This window comes from Fukomys damarensis, unplaced genomic scaffold (genome assembly GCF_012274545.1).
Source record: "Fukomys damarensis isolate Sample0158 unplaced genomic scaffold, DMR_v1.0_HiC HiC_scaffold_31, whole genome shotgun sequence".
In the NCBI taxonomy this organism is placed as follows: domain Eukaryota; kingdom Metazoa; phylum Chordata; class Mammalia; order Rodentia; family Bathyergidae; genus Fukomys; species Fukomys damarensis.
In genome coordinates this window covers 15,438,202-15,458,457 of record NW_022900943.1, presented here as the reverse complement: position 1 = coordinate 15,458,457, position 20,256 = coordinate 15,438,202, and the positions used below count along the sequence as shown (strand labels likewise).

General features: G+C 41.6%; 1 protein-coding gene across 6 annotated transcripts in view; it reads left to right on the top strand.

The window, feature by feature from the left end:
* Smarca2 (SWI/SNF related, matrix associated, actin dependent regulator of chromatin, subfamily a, member 2) overlaps positions 1-20,256 on the top strand; it is a 173,719-nt gene that overhangs the window by 12,116 nt on the left and 141,347 nt on the right. For all 6 annotated transcript variants that reach the window (XM_010640120.2, XM_010640123.3, XM_010640125.3 and 3 more), the window contains exons 2-5: positions 2,016-2,274; positions 5,827-5,956; positions 11,560-12,042; positions 20,174-20,256. The exon at positions 20,174-20,256 is cut by the window's right edge and continues 164 nt beyond it. In XM_010640120.2, the coding sequence (XP_010638422.1) occupies positions 2,050-2,274; positions 5,827-5,956; positions 11,560-12,042; positions 20,174-20,256 (921 nt within the window). In that variant the 5' untranslated portion in view covers positions 2,016-2,049. The remainder of the gene's footprint in view (positions 1-2,015; positions 2,275-5,826; positions 5,957-11,559; positions 12,043-20,173) is intronic.

Below are 20,256 nucleotides of genomic sequence, written 5' to 3'. Positions count from 1 at the left end.
GAAAAAAAAAAAAAAAAAAAAAAAAAAAAAGTTGTTTCCGCTTGCTTTGTTAAACACAAAGAATAAATAATAACATTTGGCTCTCTAGTGAATTCAAGGCTGTAATTCACCCTCAGTGCTCCCCTGTTGTTGTAGAAACCACTGGTGCTGGGTTCTCTTGGGCTTGGCTTGGAACCCTGCTTTTATAATCATAAAGTCACCTTTTATTATTTCCCATTTAAGCCCTAATTTATTTATCAGAGTGGCCTAGTTATTTATTTATTTATTTATATTTTATGGTACTGGGTTCTGGGAATTGAATCCAAGGCATTCCCACTGAGCCTAAATTCCCAGCCCTTTTTACTTTTTATTTTGAAATACAGTATTGCTAAGTCACTAAATTTCCCAGCCTGGGTTCTAACCCATGATCTTCCTGCCTCAGCCTCTCATTTTGCTGGGATTATAGGCGTGTGCCACCATGCTTGGCATGGTCTAAATTTTTGCTTACACTTTACTGCTTTCTTTATGCCAGCACACTTCAAACACTGATTACTCTTCAGGTTTTGTGTATAAAATTAGTTGACTCCATTCATAGTTTACCCTTGAAATTTTGTCTGCAGTTTATCCGTCAGATGTTTTTGAGCGCTCGCTGTGTACTGGTTGGAGATGCCAGGGATATAGGAGTGAAGCAAAGCAACATTGCTTTCAGAGCCTTCCCGCTGTAGAGACACAAGGGAGAAACGATAGTAGGTAGTAGCACAGGGAACTGAAGGGTTTTTGTACTGCCTTCTTCCCCTTGATTGCACCGCAGGAAGAGCCCTGCTCTGGTTGTCAGGGCCGCTACAGTCTGATTCCACGAAGTGTGTCTGCCACGAAGCGCTGGATAAGCAGATCACTTAGAGGGTCTTAGTCTGTATTTTTGAGGCAATAGCAAAAAAGTTTCGTGTGCGCCTCCAATGTAATGGCAGAACGTAGAATAATCACTCTCTCACCAGTGGTATTCAGCTATCTTGCTGGGATCATTGATTTCTGTCAAGTCCGGGAGATACATTATTTACTCATTTTGGCTCATATCCAAGGTGGCCATAGGAAGGCCCGTGGGAACGTCAAAGAGCCCTGGATCGTGCGTGTTGCAACAGTGCTCGGATACACACGGGGAGCCCCAGTGTCCACACTGAGGCCTGGTTCAGTAGTCGTGGGCAGCTGCTCCCACGGATCCTGGGCCAGTGTGAGGCCAGGCACAGGGGGCTGCCCTTCCCTGACCAAGTGATCTCTGCTTCGGTTGTTCATCTGGCAGGAGGACTACGTCTTCCGCTGTTCTTCCTAATGGCTTCAGGTCCGTTGTGGACAGTGGGGAAAATAAGGCTTAAAGAGAGGGGCTGTGTGTTGTGTGCCATGGCTTTTACACGCACCCTGGCAGTGGAATCTCAAAAGAGAAACATTAAGTGACTTAGCTGGTAATGGCGCACATGAGTATCCAAACCTGTTGTGTGAGTCACCTAGGCTCTGCTTTTCCCGCTATTGGGACTTACTTTTCACTGTGACTTTATGCAGTTGGTTTTTCAGCTATCCAGAATTCTCTGAGAAGTTTTGCCTGTTGACTTTTGAAAATGTGTCTTGATTGGATCCATTTTCAGGGTTTTCTGTTCTAGCACTTTTCTGCAGGTTAATGCCTTAGAAGGGATCTGGGCTAGCAAGTTATGGAGAGTATTTGTTGACTTCAGTAATAAATTTCAAACTTGTTTCGATTCTGCTTATGTGTTAAATTTCAGTTTCTCCACTGAGTCTTTTTGTATCTTAGATGATTTATGTCTTTTTGGGGAATCAGTTAGAGTGTGTTTTTTAAACAAGTGGTCTTCATAAAGACTGAGGCAGGCGGATATATATCACATTCACTCAAACATCTGGACGAGACAGTACAGCTCTGTTTGATGTTTGTTACAGATATGGCACCATCAAATACTAACAACTGTTCCATTCTGATCTTAACATCATGTTTAAAGCATTTCTCTCTTTTTTCCTGCTTCCCAACTTAGTGTCTCTCCACTGACTGGCAGACAGGAGAAGTAGATGTCCACGCCCACAGACCCAGCGGCAATGCCCCACCCTGGGCCCTCGCCAGGGCCCGGACCCTCCCCTGGACCGATTCTGGGACCCAGTCCAGGACCAGGACCATCGCCAGGCTCCGTCCACAGTATGATGGGGCCAAGTCCTGGGCCTCCCAGCGTCTCACACCCAATGCCGACCATGGGCTCTGCCGACTTCCCACAGGAAGGCATGCATCAGCTGCATAAAGTAAGACTTTATTTTCCCTTTGATCTTGTCTCTGAGTCATGGATGGCTCATAGTCCTGATAACCCTTGTCTCTTTTTTCTACTGTTGCTAACAGAAGAATCATGCTAGATCTTTGTCTTATCTGGAATATTAAAAATGCACAGTCAGTATGCACTGTAGTATTGCTACAGATGTACAGTGACGAGAATCAGATGTTGGCTCTTCAAAATACTAAGGTAGATGATGCATTTCTGACAGATTCTGCGATTTGTAGGTTGAAGGGATTTTGGGCTTGGTGAATGAGTGCATTGGTGAATCAGTCTTGTTTTTTTCTGTTAAATAACATGCCCATCCAAGAATGAGCATATTGAAAATTATTCTTCCCTAAAAATGCTGACATTTATTAAACAAATTAGATCCCTAAAAGGAGAGTCCATTTCCAAATATATTTTAAATGCTTTATTGAAATTAAATCATTTCTAGGGAATCCTTAAACTGCACATTGCTGCGCTCTGAAAAGTAGCTTATTCTGATTTTTGGAAGAAGACTGATTTTGAGGAGCTCAGGTCCAGCTGTTTGTGTTTGCGTTGAGATAATAATGGTACCGTATTTGTGAGGCTCAGGTGTTTTTGAGTGCCATGACATTGATTATCCTGGAACATTTTGGCAGTATGTCTTTTTTCTTTTTGGTACTGGAATCGAACTCAGGACCTTGCACTGGTGAGGCAGGCGGTGGAACCACTCAGTTCAATCCCGGGCCCCCATTATGTCCCCTTTTTGAACATATGAAGAAGTATGAGCAGCATTTTAAGAAAATAATCCTCTTCAGCATTTGCTTGGAAAGTTAGAAGTAGCCAAGCAAACCTGTGAGGACACCACACATGAGGCTCTGCCTCCTGAGACAGTGGAGGTTTTATACTCCTTCTGAGGACGCCACAGGTGGGCTGCCTGTTGATCTTCAGCAGGTATATTGAGATTCTCCAGAGTAACAGAACCACTGGGAGATTTCTTCTGAGGCTTTAGCTCTGGTAATTACTGAGGCCCAGAAGTTCCACCCTCCCAGATCAGTAAGCTGGAGACCCACCAGGCCTGGTAGTGTGGTTGCAGCTGGGGTCCGAATGCCTGTGAACCGGAAGAGTCAGTGGTTGTAAGTCCTGGTCGCAGGCAGGAGCAGACCAACATCCCACCTAAAGCCCTCAGGCATGGAAAGCATCTTCTCCGTGTACCTCTGGCCCTCTGGGAGCTGCGCGAGACACCCACCCACCTTAGGGAGGGCTGTCTGCTTTCTTTGTCTTCCAGTTGAGATGTTAATCTCACCCAGGAGGAGCCTCACAAACACACCCATGGGTATCTCACTAATGTCTGGGTGCCCTGCAGCCCAGCCTAGTTCACCTATAATGTTAACCAGTTAACCAGCAAGCTAACCAGTACCATAGACAGGCAGTGGAAGATACTGGCGTCCAACGCAAAGACTACCCCCAGAAAAGAGCAAGTGTTTCTTGCAGTTGTGAAGCACTTTAGGTCAGTTTTAAGGTAGGATGTCAGAGCCTGCGAGCGGAGGTCCATTTTGTTTTCAAAAATGCTTTGCTATTTTGTGATTTCCAAATTAGAAAAGTGGTATATGCTTCTTTTGAAAAGTGAAACAAGTAAGATCAGTAAAAAAAGCAGTTAATCCTAGTTTTACCTGGGGAACAGCTTGTTGTACGTGTGTTTCATACCTTACTTTGCTCCATGTTCAGTGAATACTGTATTAGCACAGGTATTCATATAGAGGTGTGATTGTTTTCTTTTCCCGCAGTGGAATCATAACATCTTTATTCATCTTTTCATTTAATAATACATCATGGATATCCCCAAGATCCCTTCGTCCTTTTCTTCTAAAGCCATTTTTATATCATCAGGTATCTAGAAAAATTAAACTTCATATCAGATCTTGTGGGGACAGGTTGACATATTATAGAGCCATTAAATTATCTTGTGTTAATTTGGGAGCTATGTTTAGATCTGCTGCCTCTTGAAAACGTCTGTTCCAGTGGGTTATAGCATTTCAGAATGGCTTGAGGATGTCTTACCTTTCAAATGAAACAAAATGTGAAGAAAATATTTAGGTAACCTTTGTGTATTATTTAAGTGTTTAAAAATGAAGTGTGCAACTGAGGGTTAGGGCTGTGTTCTCCTTTCTAGTTTTAAAACTGGGTTGTTGTACTGGTTATTATCTCTTCTATACCTCTGGGTTTTGTTACTTAGCATCTTTATTGTGCTTTCTCATATTCTATACCCATTGCGTTGGTCTGTTTGGATTGTTTTGCTCTTGTCCTGTGAGTCTTGCAATGTTTTCCATCCTGCTGCCCCTCCTCTGCAGCCCCTCCGCCGTTCCATGCATGAGGCCCTGGGTGAGTACAGCGGTCCTCACACCTGCTGACCAGATGCTATCCCTTTCTTACGTTCTTTTTATGGGCAGCTTCATTCCTTGTCTTGCTCCTCCTCCTCTCTCTAAGGCTCAGCATTTTGCTTTTCAACATTACTGGAAATAAATAAACAAATGGCCCAAGTACATCTGCTGTGTTGCTTTGATTTCCTCTTTATTATTACTATTTCACAGACTCAGTGACACTCTTTATCCTAGATTCTTCCCATTTTTCTTCTGAACATCCTCTTTATGGTAAATTTTTCCTCTTTTCAAGCGCATGCTTTTGACTGAGCAGAAATTAACTTTCTTTTCTCCAAAACTGCAAACACTCATACTTTCTTGCTTGAAGTCATTTGGTTTCTATAAACTCCTGGAAATATTCCTTGCAGGCTGTTTTGAAAATTGTTATTACAGTTTGGGGAGGAATAGACTTTTCCTTTCCCAAAGACATGCTCTGTTCCTCAATTCTGGATTGGATTAGCATCAGTTCAATAGGTATTTATTGTGTGTCTGTCATATAGACCTCAAGTCCTGGGGCTGGCCCTGTGTTCATTATTTATTTTTAAAGTCTGCCTTAAACTTTTTTGCATCTTCCTTCTCTGGAGCTTAGCTTTCTCTGTTTCACACTTTGACCTTTTCCATTTTTACCCTCATTTGCTTCTCTGCTCTGTCAGTTTCTCTCCTCCCAACTGCCATGGAACCTTCTGGTTTCCACTTTTTAACTTTCCATCGTTCCTTCCACTTCAGTGGGGGAAAAAGTTGTCAAAAGATTGGCTCATCACAGACATCTCGAATAGTCTTCCTTCAGATTTTAACTGCAATTATAACAGGTTTCAAGACAAAAGGGTATGGAAGACCTAATTTATATTTGTTTTCCTTGTGAACGGGATTTTTTTTTTTTTTTATTGGCAGGTTGTGCCGTAAACGAAGAAAAAATTTAAACAGTTTTAAAGGCTTCACTTTTGACCTGGAAATGGTTTTGCTTATTCTATTTTTATAATCTTTTCTACCCTCCCACCTGTGAGGTCTAAAAGAAGCGACATCAGAGTGGGTAACAAATGACTGTGCTATCCTTTTGAAGACTTTGGAGGGGGTCTTGTAACTCGAGACAGAAATATTGTACTTTAAAGAAATGTGTAATTGATGCCATTTACATGTTCCAGCCCATCGATGGGATGCATGACAAGGTGATTGTGGAAGACATCCACTGTGGAACCATGAAGGGCACCGGTGTGCGTCCTCCTCACCCGGGAATGGGTCCTCCCCAGAGTCCAATGGACCAACACAGCCAAGGTTTGTGTGTGCGCACACCTGATTGTGATTCCACACCATAGGGTTCAGAGTTTTCCTATTGGGTATTTTAAGCCTGGCTTCCAAAGAAAGCCTAAGGAAGTTCAAATCCAGCAGGTTTCTTTTTCCTACATAAATCTGCCCCCATCCTCACCAACTCACACGTTTATGATTTATATGAGCCATTTTATTTACAAAGTCTTAGTGATTTTATGGGTCACTGTGTGTTCGGGCATGCTACAAAGTACTTTATGTATTTTATCCAGAATCATTACCATCATCTTGTAAGTTAAATGATGCTACTCCCACTTTATAGATGGAACATCTAAAGCTCAGAGAATTTACTTGGTTTTTCTACGTGTGCGCATCTAGTAAGTGATAGGACCAGAACGAGAATCCAGACGTGCTTGCCAAGAACAGCATGAATGTGAAGGTAAAAGGAAGCACCCGTGTTCCTTGAGTTGCCTCCTTATTGCTGTGAGTACAGTGGTGTTTGCTGGTAGTTAAAGTGCCTGGTGTTGTTAATGAGTGAGGACAGTAGTCTCCGAGGGCTGCCACAACAACCACAAGTCAAGTGACTTGAAACAACAGAAACCCACTCCTCCCAGGTTCGGAGACTAGAAGCTCAAAATTGAGGTATCAGCAGAGCCATGCTTTTCTCTGAAGATGTTAAGAAAGAGTTGTTTCTCGCTTCTTCCTAGTTTCTGGTGGTTATCACTAATCCCCAGCATTCCTGGGTTTATAGATGAATCACTCCAGACTCAGCCTCTGTGGTTACACGGAATTTCTTCTGCATGTCTGTCTCTGTGTCTGGATTTCCCTCTTTTTATAAGGGCACCACCATTCTTTAGATGAAGGCTTTCCCTGTTCCCGTATGCCTTCATCTTAACTTGATTACATCTGCATATACCCTGTTTCCAAATAAGGTCACATTCACAGTAATGAGGAGGTTGGGCATTAACATTTTTGGGAGGCGCAAATTCAACTCACAGCAATGGCCCTATCAAGATAGAATATGTTTTATATTTAAGGGTTATGTTTTTGGTGTTGCTGTGTATACTTCTGTATATTTAAGTGTGTGTGTGTGTGTGTGTGTGTGTGTGTGTGTGTGTGAGTGTGTGAGTTTTTCCTATATCCATAATCAGGTCCACTAGATGAAAGACTTTATGAGGATTTAGAGAAATATATTCACAATATATTTTCTTTTTGAAATATAAATAAGGCTGTCCTGGAGGCTGATATCAGAGTGCCTCTCCACTGATATCTGAACAGGCTTTTGAACACCTCAGTCTCTGATGTGAACGTTGATGGCAGGCAGGTGGAATTGTCAGAGATGACCCATAACATCTTGACCATGTCAGAAAATGGTCTACAGAATGGGAAGAAAAAGTTTGACTCTTTCCGTGTTAGGAATGAATTAAGACATTCATTATTTATGTATTTATCTTTTAAATTTGATGGGGATGGTGGGTCTGATGTGGATTTCACTTTTATTTCCTGGAAGGTCTAGAGGAGTTATATGTAGTGATTCTTAATACCAGGGGCTTGCTTTTTCTGCTGCTAACATTGTGGTACCTATAGTAGTGGGACTGGAGGAAACATCCAAAACAAAGAAAATCTTAAATGCCTAAATCATAATCGAGAGTGGTTTTACTTGTATTCTTCTCTGACTTTGTCTGATGACTTGACTCCTCACTCTTCCTTAAGAATGATGTCTTATTTATCTTGAAATCTCTGACACTTGGCAAGACGTCTAGCATATGACTGAATAGATACTTAATAACTTTTGTTCAGTTAGGTATGGAAATAAACCCCTGTCTTCAAAAGTCAACAATTTAAAATAGATCGCAATTTTTATACAACATCTGTAAGTTGTAATTACTTTGAAATGCAAGTCTGTGTTCATTGGAGTCAGAGTTAACCTGTAATAATATTCTGTAAAGTAGTTAAGTGCATTGTAGGCTGGCAGATTAGTTGTTTAAAAGTTATATTTTTGAGTAAAGAAGTCTTGGTATAATGCATTTCTATTTTTGTAATGATCAAAAAGAATTTAGGTTTGGTAATACCATGTATCTTTAAAAACCCTATTGTAGAAAGCCATTTATAAACAGAGGTGCAGAGAGGTGTGGTATTGATCAGAAGGTTGTTAGCTTTAGCTACGTAGCAGCCTATTAGGTTATTTTAGCGTCTTGGCTGGGAAACAAAACTGTTTCCTTCAGTAAATAATAAAATGTATACCTTATGTTCCGAATGATAGCATTGTTTGTTTTTTTACTGCACTGGGTAGAAAAGCTGTCATAAGCAGGTATGGTACAGGGTGTGTGTGTGTGTGTGTGTGTGTGTAGAAAGTTTATATAAAATTGGCGCTTTTATTTTTGAGCTTATTAATAGAAAAGAGGTTATTGGTTCTCTCCAGGCAAGGTGAAACTGGGGAGATAAAGGCCTTTGAAAACCAGAGAAGAAAAACTGCCCCTTTTCCCATTGCTTTTGAATGGGTACATCAAAGAGGATTTCAGAAAGAGTTCAATCTGCATCAACATTGTCATCCTCAGACAAATAAATATATATTCATTCTAGGGAAGCATCTTCATTCTGTTTTCTCAACTAAGGATAATTATCAAAATATGGTATATTGTCACATCATTTGGATTCTGTGTTTCCCCAAGTTTTGTGGAATGCTTCAAATGTAGAGAAAAGAAAGCTCTGTGGCTGAGAGACACTAACCCATTTTTAATATCACCCCGTGACAGAATGATTCTATTAGTGTCCGCTGTAAATTCTGGGAAATAATTCTTCCCACCCCCAGTTTTTTCTTATTGAATCTGAGGTGAAATCTTGCTACATTGATTAATTCTGGAAAATGATTTTTATTCCACTCTGTTTCTTTCCTATCAAATCTGAGGTGACATTTCCTGGCTCTGGTTTTCCAGTGACCAGGTTTTCTTCTCAGCGGCTGAGTCCTTATGCTTAGTGGAACCCTTTCATGCATATAACATTGCCATACTGTTTTCCATATCTCACCTTCACAGCGATGCCTCTTTCATAGTTGAAAAGAGTGATTTGATAAGCAGTGTGATACAGTTGAGTTTAGACTAGGTGGCCTCATATTTTGATTAATCATGTCAGGCATCTCATGACTTGTGGACCTTGGGAAATGGAAAAGACTAGAAAGCAGGACTCACACAATCCATGTAAATCCTGGGTAGTATCTTCTATGGTTGAGAGTTTTTGTCCCTTGTGGTAGATGTAGGAGTGGCCAGAAAGGTTTCATGATGAACCAACTACCACTTTGCAGCAGTATTACAATTACAGGATGAGTGTCAGCCCAAGAAGGAAGAATATTGATGTCAGAAGTTAAGGCTATGCTACTGATACCCTCTAAACCATTATTCTAAATAACATGGTGGGGATTGATTTTCTTTTAGTCTTGTAGGTTGATTTCAAGGGAATTTTCTTTTTTGTTTGTTTGTTTTTTTGAGACAGAGTCTCACTATGTATTTGAGACTGACCTGGAACTCACTATGTAGCCCCAGCTGGTCTCGAACTCACAGTGATCCTCCTGCCTCAGCCTCCCGAGTGCTGGGATTACAGGCATGCGCCACCATGTCCAGCTCAAGGGAATTTTCTTGGCTAACTTACATAACTGATAACTGGAACCTTAGTTGCTGCATGGTTTTTGTTTTCTCTTATAGAGTAGGAGTTTGAGAAACGAAGCTGGCAGCTCTTCCATTTCTCTCCAGGGTAGAAGCTACCCGAATGGAGTTCTCCTCAGCAACTGACAGAACAAAACCCATTTTGGTCTCAGGGCTTCCTTTCCAAATGGCAATTGGAGAGAAAAGTAACTGTGTGCCTCATTTGCTTTGGTCTTCCAGCGGTGATGGTGGGTCCCCAGTGAGGGCTGCTCACAGGAGCATGGATGTGCCGTCCACGCTTCTCAGAGGGTCCGATACAAAGCGCTTACCTGATAAAAGCCCTCACGATGAGTGTGATAGTTGTGACATTTCACAACCACTAAAGAGCTAAAACCTTTGTTCTAGGTATGTTTGGGGAAATCTTTACCTTTATTAATTGGCATTTTGAATTTAAGACACCCTGTTGTGTCAACGTAGGCCTCTTGGGTCTCCTTCCAGTGCCACTTGATGATACTTTTTAGGAATTCTTTGACCAGGTAATGCAGCTCATCTCTTGAAATAAGTGTCTTTAATTTTTGTGCATTTTGACTTTTCTTTCCAAAAAGAGTGTCCTTAAATTTTCCACTTAGATCTCTTATAACTCAAATAGGTTACTCCTATTTGTATAGTGTCGGCTAGGAGGTGCTAATTCCTTAACTTTCTTTTACATAGCAAGATTTGTATCACATCATGCAAAGAGTGTCTATACTGGAGCTGGACAGACCTTGGTTTAAGTCTTGTGGCTGCCAAGATATACTAGTATGACTTTCAGCAACTCATTTGTTCTCTTCGCCTTACTGCCCTCACTTTGAAAGGAGAGGTGACAGTGCCTGCCTTTGAGGGTTGTGTTAAGATCGATGCATGAGTCCATGTTCTCTCCATTCCCTTGGGTCTCCCTGGCCATTTCTTGTACCCTTTGCCTGCCTGATTTCCGTTGTCCAGAATCACCCTTGTGGTGTATTTCTGTCTGCATTCCCCCCGTACCCACAGTGGTGCAGTGCCCTGGGGGCCGGTGCTCCCCAGAGTATTAGTAGGAGCCAGTGACATAACCAGTGACTGATGGTTATAGGGGTCCAAATACCCTGGTTCCTCTTTCTGGGATAACTGGCAGCAATTTATTTATCTCCTGTTCTAGTTTCTGCACTGGATTAATCTTCAGGACCCACTGTGACAGTCAACTTGACGATGTGCTTCTTAGTCACTACGTCCCTTCCTTCTAACACCTTTCCACACCCCTGTCTGTATCCTCACATCTCCCAGATAAACCAGCAATGCTCAGTCCTTGACTGATTCTGTTTCTGGGGAGAACTCAGCTGAGACAGCACATACATTCCCTTGCACAGTGCCTGTAACATTTCAGGCCTCAAAAACTGTAAATTCGTTATAACCTACATGATAATAAACCACATAGTATCTGCTTCCCTATGAGACACTCTTCATGCTCCTTTGAGACAAACTAGACACCTTCAGGTTTGCTTTCCTGGCTTAGAACTACTTTTAATGTAGGTATTATCCTGCAGTGCCTTTCCTTTAGGTGTACAGCAGCCACTGACTGTTCGCCTTCTAGTATTCCAGTGGCTATGGATCACTTGAAATGTGCTATGTGTGTAAAACATTTAATGGATTTGGAGGATTTAGCACGAAAAATTATATTTGAAAAATAATGTTTTTATCAGGAACGTTTTTATTTTGAAATGTTAGCATTTTGGGTTTGTTAGCTTCAGGAAACAGTATTATTAAATTTTATTTTTAACTTTACCTGGTTCTTTCATAATATGGCTACTAGGAAAGAGGAATTTACATGCCTAAGGTATATATTACATGCTAAACTTTTGATCTTTATGTACCTGTGAAATTCTGTGTAATTTCACTTTCCATCTTCCAGTGGGGAGTACTTCTTCAGTCAGGCCATGATCTCCTTGCATTTTCTTGCAGGTTATCTGTCACCACATCCATCTCCGCTGGGCGCCCCAGAACACGTCTCCAGCCCTATATCTGGAGGAGGCCCAACACCGCCCCAGATGCCACCGAGCCAGCCAGGATCTCTCCTCCCAGGTGACCCACAAACCATGAACCAGGCTGGCAGAGGTCCCTCGCCTTTCAGTCCTGTCCAGTTGCATCAGCTGAGGGCCCAGATTTTAGCTTACAAAATGCTGGCACGGGGCCAGCCCCTCCCTGAAACGCTGCAGCTTGCAGTCCAGGGGAAAAGGACATTGCCTGGCATGCAGCAGCAGCAGCAGCAGCAACAACAACAACAGCAGCAGCAGCAGCAACAGCAGCAGCAGCAGCAACAGCAACAGCAACAGCAACAACAGCAACAGCAGCAGCAGCAGCAGCAGCAGCAGCAGCCAGCACCACAGTCACAACCACAGCCGCAGCAGCAGCCACCGGTGCTTGTTAACTACAGCAGACCATCTGGTAGGTGAATGTGCAACCAGAGGCATAATGCTGTGCCCAGCCTTGATCCGTGTACACGAGTGCCAGGGTAGGGTTGGGCATGAGTCTGGAGCTCGCTCAGCCTTCCTTAGAGTTCTCCGGCTCTTTTCCTGCTCCGCGTAGATTTGCTAAGATTCTCGGTCCCCTCCTGTCGTCTTAACCTTGTTGAGACTCACACAAGCTGTGGACCTAGGAAAGCAGCACACTCACCCATGATTTTTCATTTTCTTTCAAAGGGCTCAAACTTTCTTTAAAGTTCACCCCACACTCCAGATTAGGAACCCTTCGCCTCGCTGTGTTCCAGCCTCCAAACACCGTCCTCAAGTTGGACACACCGCAGCTGTTTGTATTTGTTGATCTATTTCTTTTCTATTCTGTTGGAAAAACACTTGAGCAATCCCCAAGAAGTATACCTGTAGTAAAATAATTAGCAAGGAAAAAAATCAGAAACAAGGAAAATATAAAAAGAAACTGAGTTCGGGGGGTGGGGGCAGAGTCCTTATAGTTACTGTAGCCAAAGCTTCAGTAGTGACTTGAGTTTCCTGATACTGGAAGCGAATAGTACTGTATTTTTACCATTCAGAAAGAGGATATAAAGCCATTTCTGTAGACGAATATGAAGTAGATCTCCCAGGTGTGATGACTGTTTAAGTCACAATCTTTCCTTGAGGTCTGAGGGTAATTAATTCTAGGACTCCTAACAGATACCAAAACCCACCATGCTCAAGTCCCTTACATGAAACGTTGTAATATTTGTATATAACAGTGTACATCTTCCTGTGCACTTTAAGTCATCTCTAGATTACTTGCAATACCTAATACAAATGAATGATATATGAATAGTTGTATTAGTTATGGAGTAATGACAAAAAGGACTCTGTACATGTTCCGTACAGATGCGGTATTTTCTCTGCATGTTTTTACCCATGCGTAGTTGAATTTACATGGAGCCCAAAATTATGGAAACATGACTGTCCTGTTGTTATCTTCATTATCATTTTTGTAGGATAATTTGCATGATTGAAAAATCAATGAAATTTGTTTATTGATTCCACATGCACTATTTCTTATTCTCCTTGGAATAAGCTGAGAAGCTATAATATTAACAGGTACAGTTGGTGTAATCCTTTGAGTGGCCTTTAGGCGATCTGGCTTGATTCTGGTAATAGAATTCAGAGGCTCAGGGAGGTACAGTTTTCTTCCATGAAGTTGTTTCCTCTAGCACAGGTTTTGTTAAGAACTGGATCAGCAGAGAATTACGGTTCCACTCTGATGAGAGCGTTGGATAACAGGGAATAGCATTCTCCTGAGACACTGATAGCATTTCCTGTGCTGTAAGTGGTTTCCACTCATTAGGGTAATCCCTGACATGCCAGTCACCCAGAAGAGTTAGTTTGGGATGTTGGTGTCCTTTCTAGGTTTTGGGACTTAGTGGGAAAGAATTCAGATCAGTATTTTTTAAAAAATTCTACCATTTTAGTTTGTTTCAAGTTTTAAGAGTGATCCTACCTGAAAGACATTCTTGTCTCATTAATTATAGATGTAGCATTAAGAATTGGTATCTTAGGGGCTGGAAGTGTAGCTCAGTGGTAGAGCCCTTGCCTAGCATGTGCAAGGCCTTGGGGTTCCATTCCATCTTCACACACACACACACACACACACACACACACACACACTCTCTCTCTCTCTCTCTCTCTCTCTCTCTCTCTCCTGGTGTTCTAATCTGTTCAGGCTACTTGACAGTATTTAGTAAAGTGGATAACTTGAAAACAGCAGAAGTATATCACTTATAGTTTGAGCCTGATTTCTGGCTCATAGATTGTGCCTTCTTGGTGTGTGGTACATGAGGCGAGGTTCTGGGGTTTATTTTGTAAGGGCACTAATGGCGTTCATGAGTACTCCTTTCCTATGGCCTAATTTCAGGGACCCCACTTGCTAATACCATCTCCTTGAGGGTTAGGATTTCAACATAGGAACTTGGGGAGGGCACAAACATTTGGACCATCACAGTGGATTTTGGAACTCAGGATCTTGCACTTGCAAGGCACACAGTGTAACCACTGAGTTAAATCCCTGGCCCACAGTGGAATTTTAAAGAGCAAGAATGTATCATTTGATATCTGGATTTCTGTTAGACTTCCACAAAGGAATTAAGCATTAGGAACTAGAAGGATCATATCAGAAAATGATGCACAAAATGTTAGTTTTTTGGGGGGGAGGTTTTTGGGTAGGGGGGTACCAGGGATCAAACTCAGGCCCTTGCACTTACAAGGCAGGTGGTGAAACCACTGAGCCAAGTCACTGGCAAATTTAAAAATTTTATTTATTATGTTTTGGTACCGGGGACCGAACTTGGGACCTTGTGCTTGCAAGGGCAGGCGGCAGAGCCACTGAGCTAAATCCCTGGCCCTTTCAACAGTTTTTTAAACTATAAAGTATCAGCTTGGGAGAATATGTCCAGATAAGAAGGGAAAATCCTGATGTGTATGCATGTGTGTAATTGATACTTACTGAGTGCTGCTGGCCTACCCATGCCCTGTTCTCAATAAGAAGTACCTTGTACATGTCAGACCCATCCTATATGGAGGGACAGTGCAAATTCTAGCAGTCTGAGTTGACAGCTCACATTCTTGACCAGTTTCCCATTCGGGATCCTCTTTGAAAATACTCTCAAGATGAGGGGAAGACTCTTTTGCAACCTGTCTGCACCAGAATGCAAGTAGCTTGCTCCTGTGTGTGAAAGAGCAGAGCTCAGCCCTCTGCATAGAGCCTTTTTTTTTTAAATGCAAGCACAGTATCTACAGAATTAATTGGCCATCTTTCCACTCTGCATCTCAGTGTTTAGCACTATTAGCTGAAAGAGTTGTAAGCAGAGGCCAGCTGGTCACCACCAGATAGATAACGTTTGATAGAGAGGAGGGAGTAAACCCTGAATCTGCCAAAGGGTAGCTGTCTTGGACCTTGACAAATGAGCATAGTCCACTGTAATTGCAGTGTTTCCTGCAGCGTCACTGTGTCACGGGTCTATGCAAGCAATGATGTTTAAAAAAAAAAAAATGTTGTAGACCCAGCAGGGAAAAATTCTAAAGTGTTGTTTAAAAATGGAAGGAGGGCTGGGGATTTAGCTCAGTGGTTCCGGCACCTGCTTTGCAAGAACAGGGACATGAGTTCGATTTCCAGTACCAAAATAAATAAATAAATGGAGATAATTTGCTTGTTTGAGAAACCTTTTCATACAAGATTAAAATGGAAGTGAACGAAATAGTAGATTTTAAAAGGTGCAGTTTCACTTAACTGGGCATGTGTCAGTCATACTTTGTGTTTTAAGAAAAGTAATTGGGTGTGTTTTCTGGATCTTTCTTAAAGAAAGGAATCCTTTTTTTATTACCCACCTCCAAAACCTACCTCTTCCCTTATCAGATTTTTGTCATTACTAGAAGGACCTCATTTTATTACCCACTGCTTTTTTTCCCCACTTAACAATTGGGCTTAGTTGGGCAGATGGGGTTTTATGGCAGAGTGGAAAAGGAGGCTGTGGCGAAAAAAGCACACTTCCTTCACATGGGATGAGCCATTGTCACTTCCATGAACCAGCATCACAGAACTCGTTCACAAATGTGACTTCATAGGGAAGACATAACCTTACTGGATCAAGACTTGTTTTTAGACTAATATCTAAAACAAGTCAAAATAAGGCAGCATTTTAAAAAGTTAATCTTCAACTTTATTGACTCCCTTTTAAAAAAATCTAGTTGCATATAATTGCTTATAAACATCCCTACTAACATTTTAGAAGGAAATAAAGTTTAGTATTTCCGCCGATCTAGTGACAGTTGCATTTCTGTTTTTATTTGTCTCATTTCCTAGCGTTATTCATGGGTGAAGAGAAAGTTCTGGATGGGCGTGGTCTGCCTCTTACGTACTTCCGGTAGAATTCACCCAAGGTGACCTAGTCCTAGACACCACCAAAGGCTTCGGCTTGGTTGACGCATTGCATACACAACAGCCAACTCTACGGGGTTTCCCCTGGGGAGTGGCGGTCATTCTTACCACGGAATGTGTCTTCGATGCTCCGAGCACCCCTCAAGTCTAGCCCATCTTTTTCTTTTTTGTCTTGGGTCACATTTCCTTTTAGAGAATAAAGCAGAATAAAAATAGGAACTGAAAAAGTTCTGGTTTGGGGAAGGTGCAGGGAGCGACGTTATGGTAGAAAATGAAAGCGCTTTTGCTCATTGTTTTTCAGTGTTTGTCCGTCCCCGTTGGTTGGCACCTGAAATTTTTTAGTATGGTTAATTTAAATACGCTACATTTATTTTTTCCAACCTATGGAAACCGCTTACAATCCTCTTTAATTCAGAGAACGATTATTTGCGTAAAGGTCCCGTGTGCTGAGAAGCAGCTCTGAATACACAGAAATTCTGTGCTTGGGAGACTTAGGTATTTTAACGTTCGTTTTCTTCTTTCATCGAATCAGGCAGGGTGCGATGGGACGGGATGCATACAGACCCCTAGTAGTGCTGTGCCCCGCTTCTGGAGGGCCAGGGCGTTTCCACTTGGACCACTAAGGCAAGGCAGGGACAGAAGGGGAAGCAGACGGCATTTTGTACCTCTGACAGTTAAGTCTAAGTTGTTTACACTGGAGAGGGGCAAGAGATAAGCCAAACAGTGTGTTAGTCTTCCTTTTGGAGGTAGCCGGGAAAGGTCCTCTGTAATGCACCTCTGGAGTAGGGTGATTGCTGTAGATGGACAACAGAGCCAGTCAGGCAGATGAACCCTGAAAGCTCTGAAGAGCGGGCCTAAAACCTAGTGAATAGGTGCTTACATTCTGGGCAGATCTGATTGCAGCAAGGGTGTTTGCTTCTCCAGCCTCTTGTAAACAGAAGTATTTATGCAGTCTGTTGGAGGGAAGAGAAAGTAGACCCGCGCAGCAAAGGAACTTGTAGGGTTGTTAGGAGATGAACTTTGCTTTAAATGTCTGTGGTGGCGGGCTGGCCAGCAGGACATCTTCCGCAGACTTACCTGGGTACCTGTGCTGAGTTGTTTTAAACTGTGAAGACATTTGGAAATGGACAGAAAATAGTCATCCCAAAGTTTTCTAAAATTCTTTTCTTTTGCCATGGAGTTTCTCTGTAAAGCTGAGGACGGGAATTAAATCAGGCTTTTTTTTTACCTCCCTGTCGTTGGTGGCAATAAGATGACAGGAGCAGAGGGCTGAGTGTGTAGACACATTATCTCCTTGGGTCCTCAGCTCTGCCCTGTAAGGTGGGCATTTGTGTTTCTGCTTCCCGTGAGTGAGGAAACCAAGACACACAGTGCTCAAGTAACTTCCTCAGGCTCACAGGTGTGCTCTGGATATCATTTTCTGGATTAAATATGCTTTCAAAAATAATGACTTGAGAGCCAGGGATGTAGCTCAGTGATGCTGCACCTGCCTGGCAAGCGCAAGGTCCTGAGTTCGATCCCCGGTGCCAAAATAATAATAATAATATGCTTTTTTTTTTTCCTGCTGGATCAAACTCAGGTCCTTGCGCTTGCCAGGTAGGCGGTGAAATCACTGATCACTGAGCTAAATCCCCAGCCTAAAAAAAATAATTATAATAATCATCATCATGATGTGAATATATCTTAAGGAGTCTTCAAGGTCTTCTCGATCCGTAAGTTCAGACAGAAAATCTAAAGAAGAACGTGCCTGGAATTAGTGAACTGTGGAACACTATGGCACTTTTTGAATTATTTGAAATTTGAGAAAATGAAAAAACATTTTGTGAAGTGAATTTAAAGTAATTATTATGATGTTATCTTACAACCTAAAGGGTTTTTTTTTTTTAGCAAAGTTGGTAGCTTATAGAGAGTCAAAATATCTTAAATGTACTATTTAGTATGCTTATACCCAAGCTTCCAATATATTTAATTCAACTAGATTCTTGAGCTTATTAAAGAGATTCACAGAATCACAGAGAATTAAAATAAATGTTAGAAGTCTATATCTCTTCTCATTTGAGTGAATCCACACCTAAAGCAACCCAGATGAAAAATATACCCTATTTTAAAGATCTTAAGAGGAACTTCCTTCCATGATTCATCCCAATGTTTTTTTTGTTTTTGTTTTTGTTTTTGTGAGACAGGGTCTCACTATGTAGTTGAGAATGACCTGGAACTCCCTATGTAGCCTAGGCTGGTCTCAAACTCACAGCAATCCTCCTGCCTCAGCCTCCTGAGTGCTGGGATTAGAGGTGTGCACCACCATGCCCGGCTATAATACCAATGTTTAACATCCCTGAAATTTAATGTTTGGAATTGTTTTTTGTCATATGTGGATGAAAGCAACTGTAAATAAAAAATATTCTGAAGAGAGATGCATAATCTCCTATTTTAAAAAGTGAGAATATTTAGCTGAAAAAACCTTCATTATAATGATAAATATCTGAAATTTAAAATATCTAAAATATACCATTAGAAAAAGTGGGAAAGTGGGAGTGGGGAGAACAGGTATGATCAAACATTGTACTTGCATGTGTGAAAATTTCATAAAGAAACCCAATATATAGTTCCATGAATATGTGCTAATAATTATAATAAAAAGTAATGAAAGGAAATGCTAGAGATGTTTAATGCATACTCTAGAGCAGTCATGTTAAACTTCAAATAGAGCTCATTTTCTCCTTTAAAAAAATAAAAAGCTATTTTATTTTATTTTTTAATAAGCCCCCTAGAAGTAAGGCTGCAAATTACCTCAAAGAAAAAAAATCTGTGTTTTTTGGAAAGTTTTGCCTAATTTCAAAAGAAAAGGAAAGAAATCACAACAGTAATGCCACACACACACACACACACACACACACACACCAACATACACACACACACACACACACACACACACACACACACCAGGGCCAGCACACACTAGTTTCAGAGCAATTCTAGCTTTTGACATTGCTCTTGTCAAAATGTTTGCTTATAGCTGTCTCTGCATTGTCATCTAAGCCCACCTCTAAATGGTGTTTGTTGTAAGTAGAATAAGTGTGTTTCACTTTTCATAGTGTATATCTTCCTATGGTTAATTATTAAGCTGCTCTGAAGTATGTAGACTGTTATTGTTACTACCTAATAACATTATATTTTCCTAGAAAGGATGTGGAAATGCTTGGAAGATTGCCTGTTAGTGGTTATAACATCTGCTGAGTTCTTTTTTTTTTTTTTTTCAAATTTATGGACTCATCTGGTAGTATCACTAATCTTATTTATAATTTTAAGGTAATTAAATATTCATTTAGAAGGAGAGGTGGAGGGCCAGGGATTTAGCTCAGTGATTCCACCGCCTGCCTTGTAAGCACAAGGACCTGAGTTCAATGCCCAGTACCAAAAAAAAAAAAAAAAAACAGGACAGGAATTTATTTTAGATCGATACCTAGCAATTAACTTAAACTTTTAAGATTTAACATAGAAGATGATTTTAAGTTAGCATATTAAATGCATTTTGAGAAGCTTAAAGTCAGCATGTCCTTTTCTTCAGATAACATAAGAATGAATTCTCATGCTTGCTAATTTTTATTAGGGAAGTGAACAGATATTATTTTTCCTGACCCTGAATGTTTTTAGAAGTATTTTCTAATCCATAGTAACATTTTATGTTCTCAAGATGAGCTGGATAAACGTGAAATGGTGCTTTTTAAAGGCCACCAAGGGAACATGCAGGTGCCTTTTGGTTCCCAGAGAAGGCCAGCAAGCTCCTCATGTGTTGTATTGGTAGGGATCGGGAGAAGGATCTGCTGAGAAAGGGTGAAGCTGTGCCGGTTACACAGTGTGATTTTAGGGTGTGCTCAAATGGATCTAACTGCCGTCGAAGCCCCCTTTCTGACGTTTGAATGCACTGCCATTGTTCTTTTAACCCCAGCTGTAGAGCTGCATTAAAAGCTAGCCCATCATTTCCTTAATTCGTTGCCTAAGAACCATTTTTGACAATGTTAGTAAATTGCATGGGGACAGATACCACATTCTCCCCTCCTTTTTGTCTTCTCTCCTCTTGGGTGTCAGAGACACTTACAGTCCCTATCCCTGGGCCGGTGTCTGCAGGTGTCCTCCTGCCTGCCCTGCCCATGTTGCTCTGTGTCCGCAGGCCCAGGCCTGGAGGTAGTGAGTGGGACCAGCACCCCGCAGAAGCTGCTGGTGCCCGCGACCAGCGGCCGGCCCTCGCCTGCA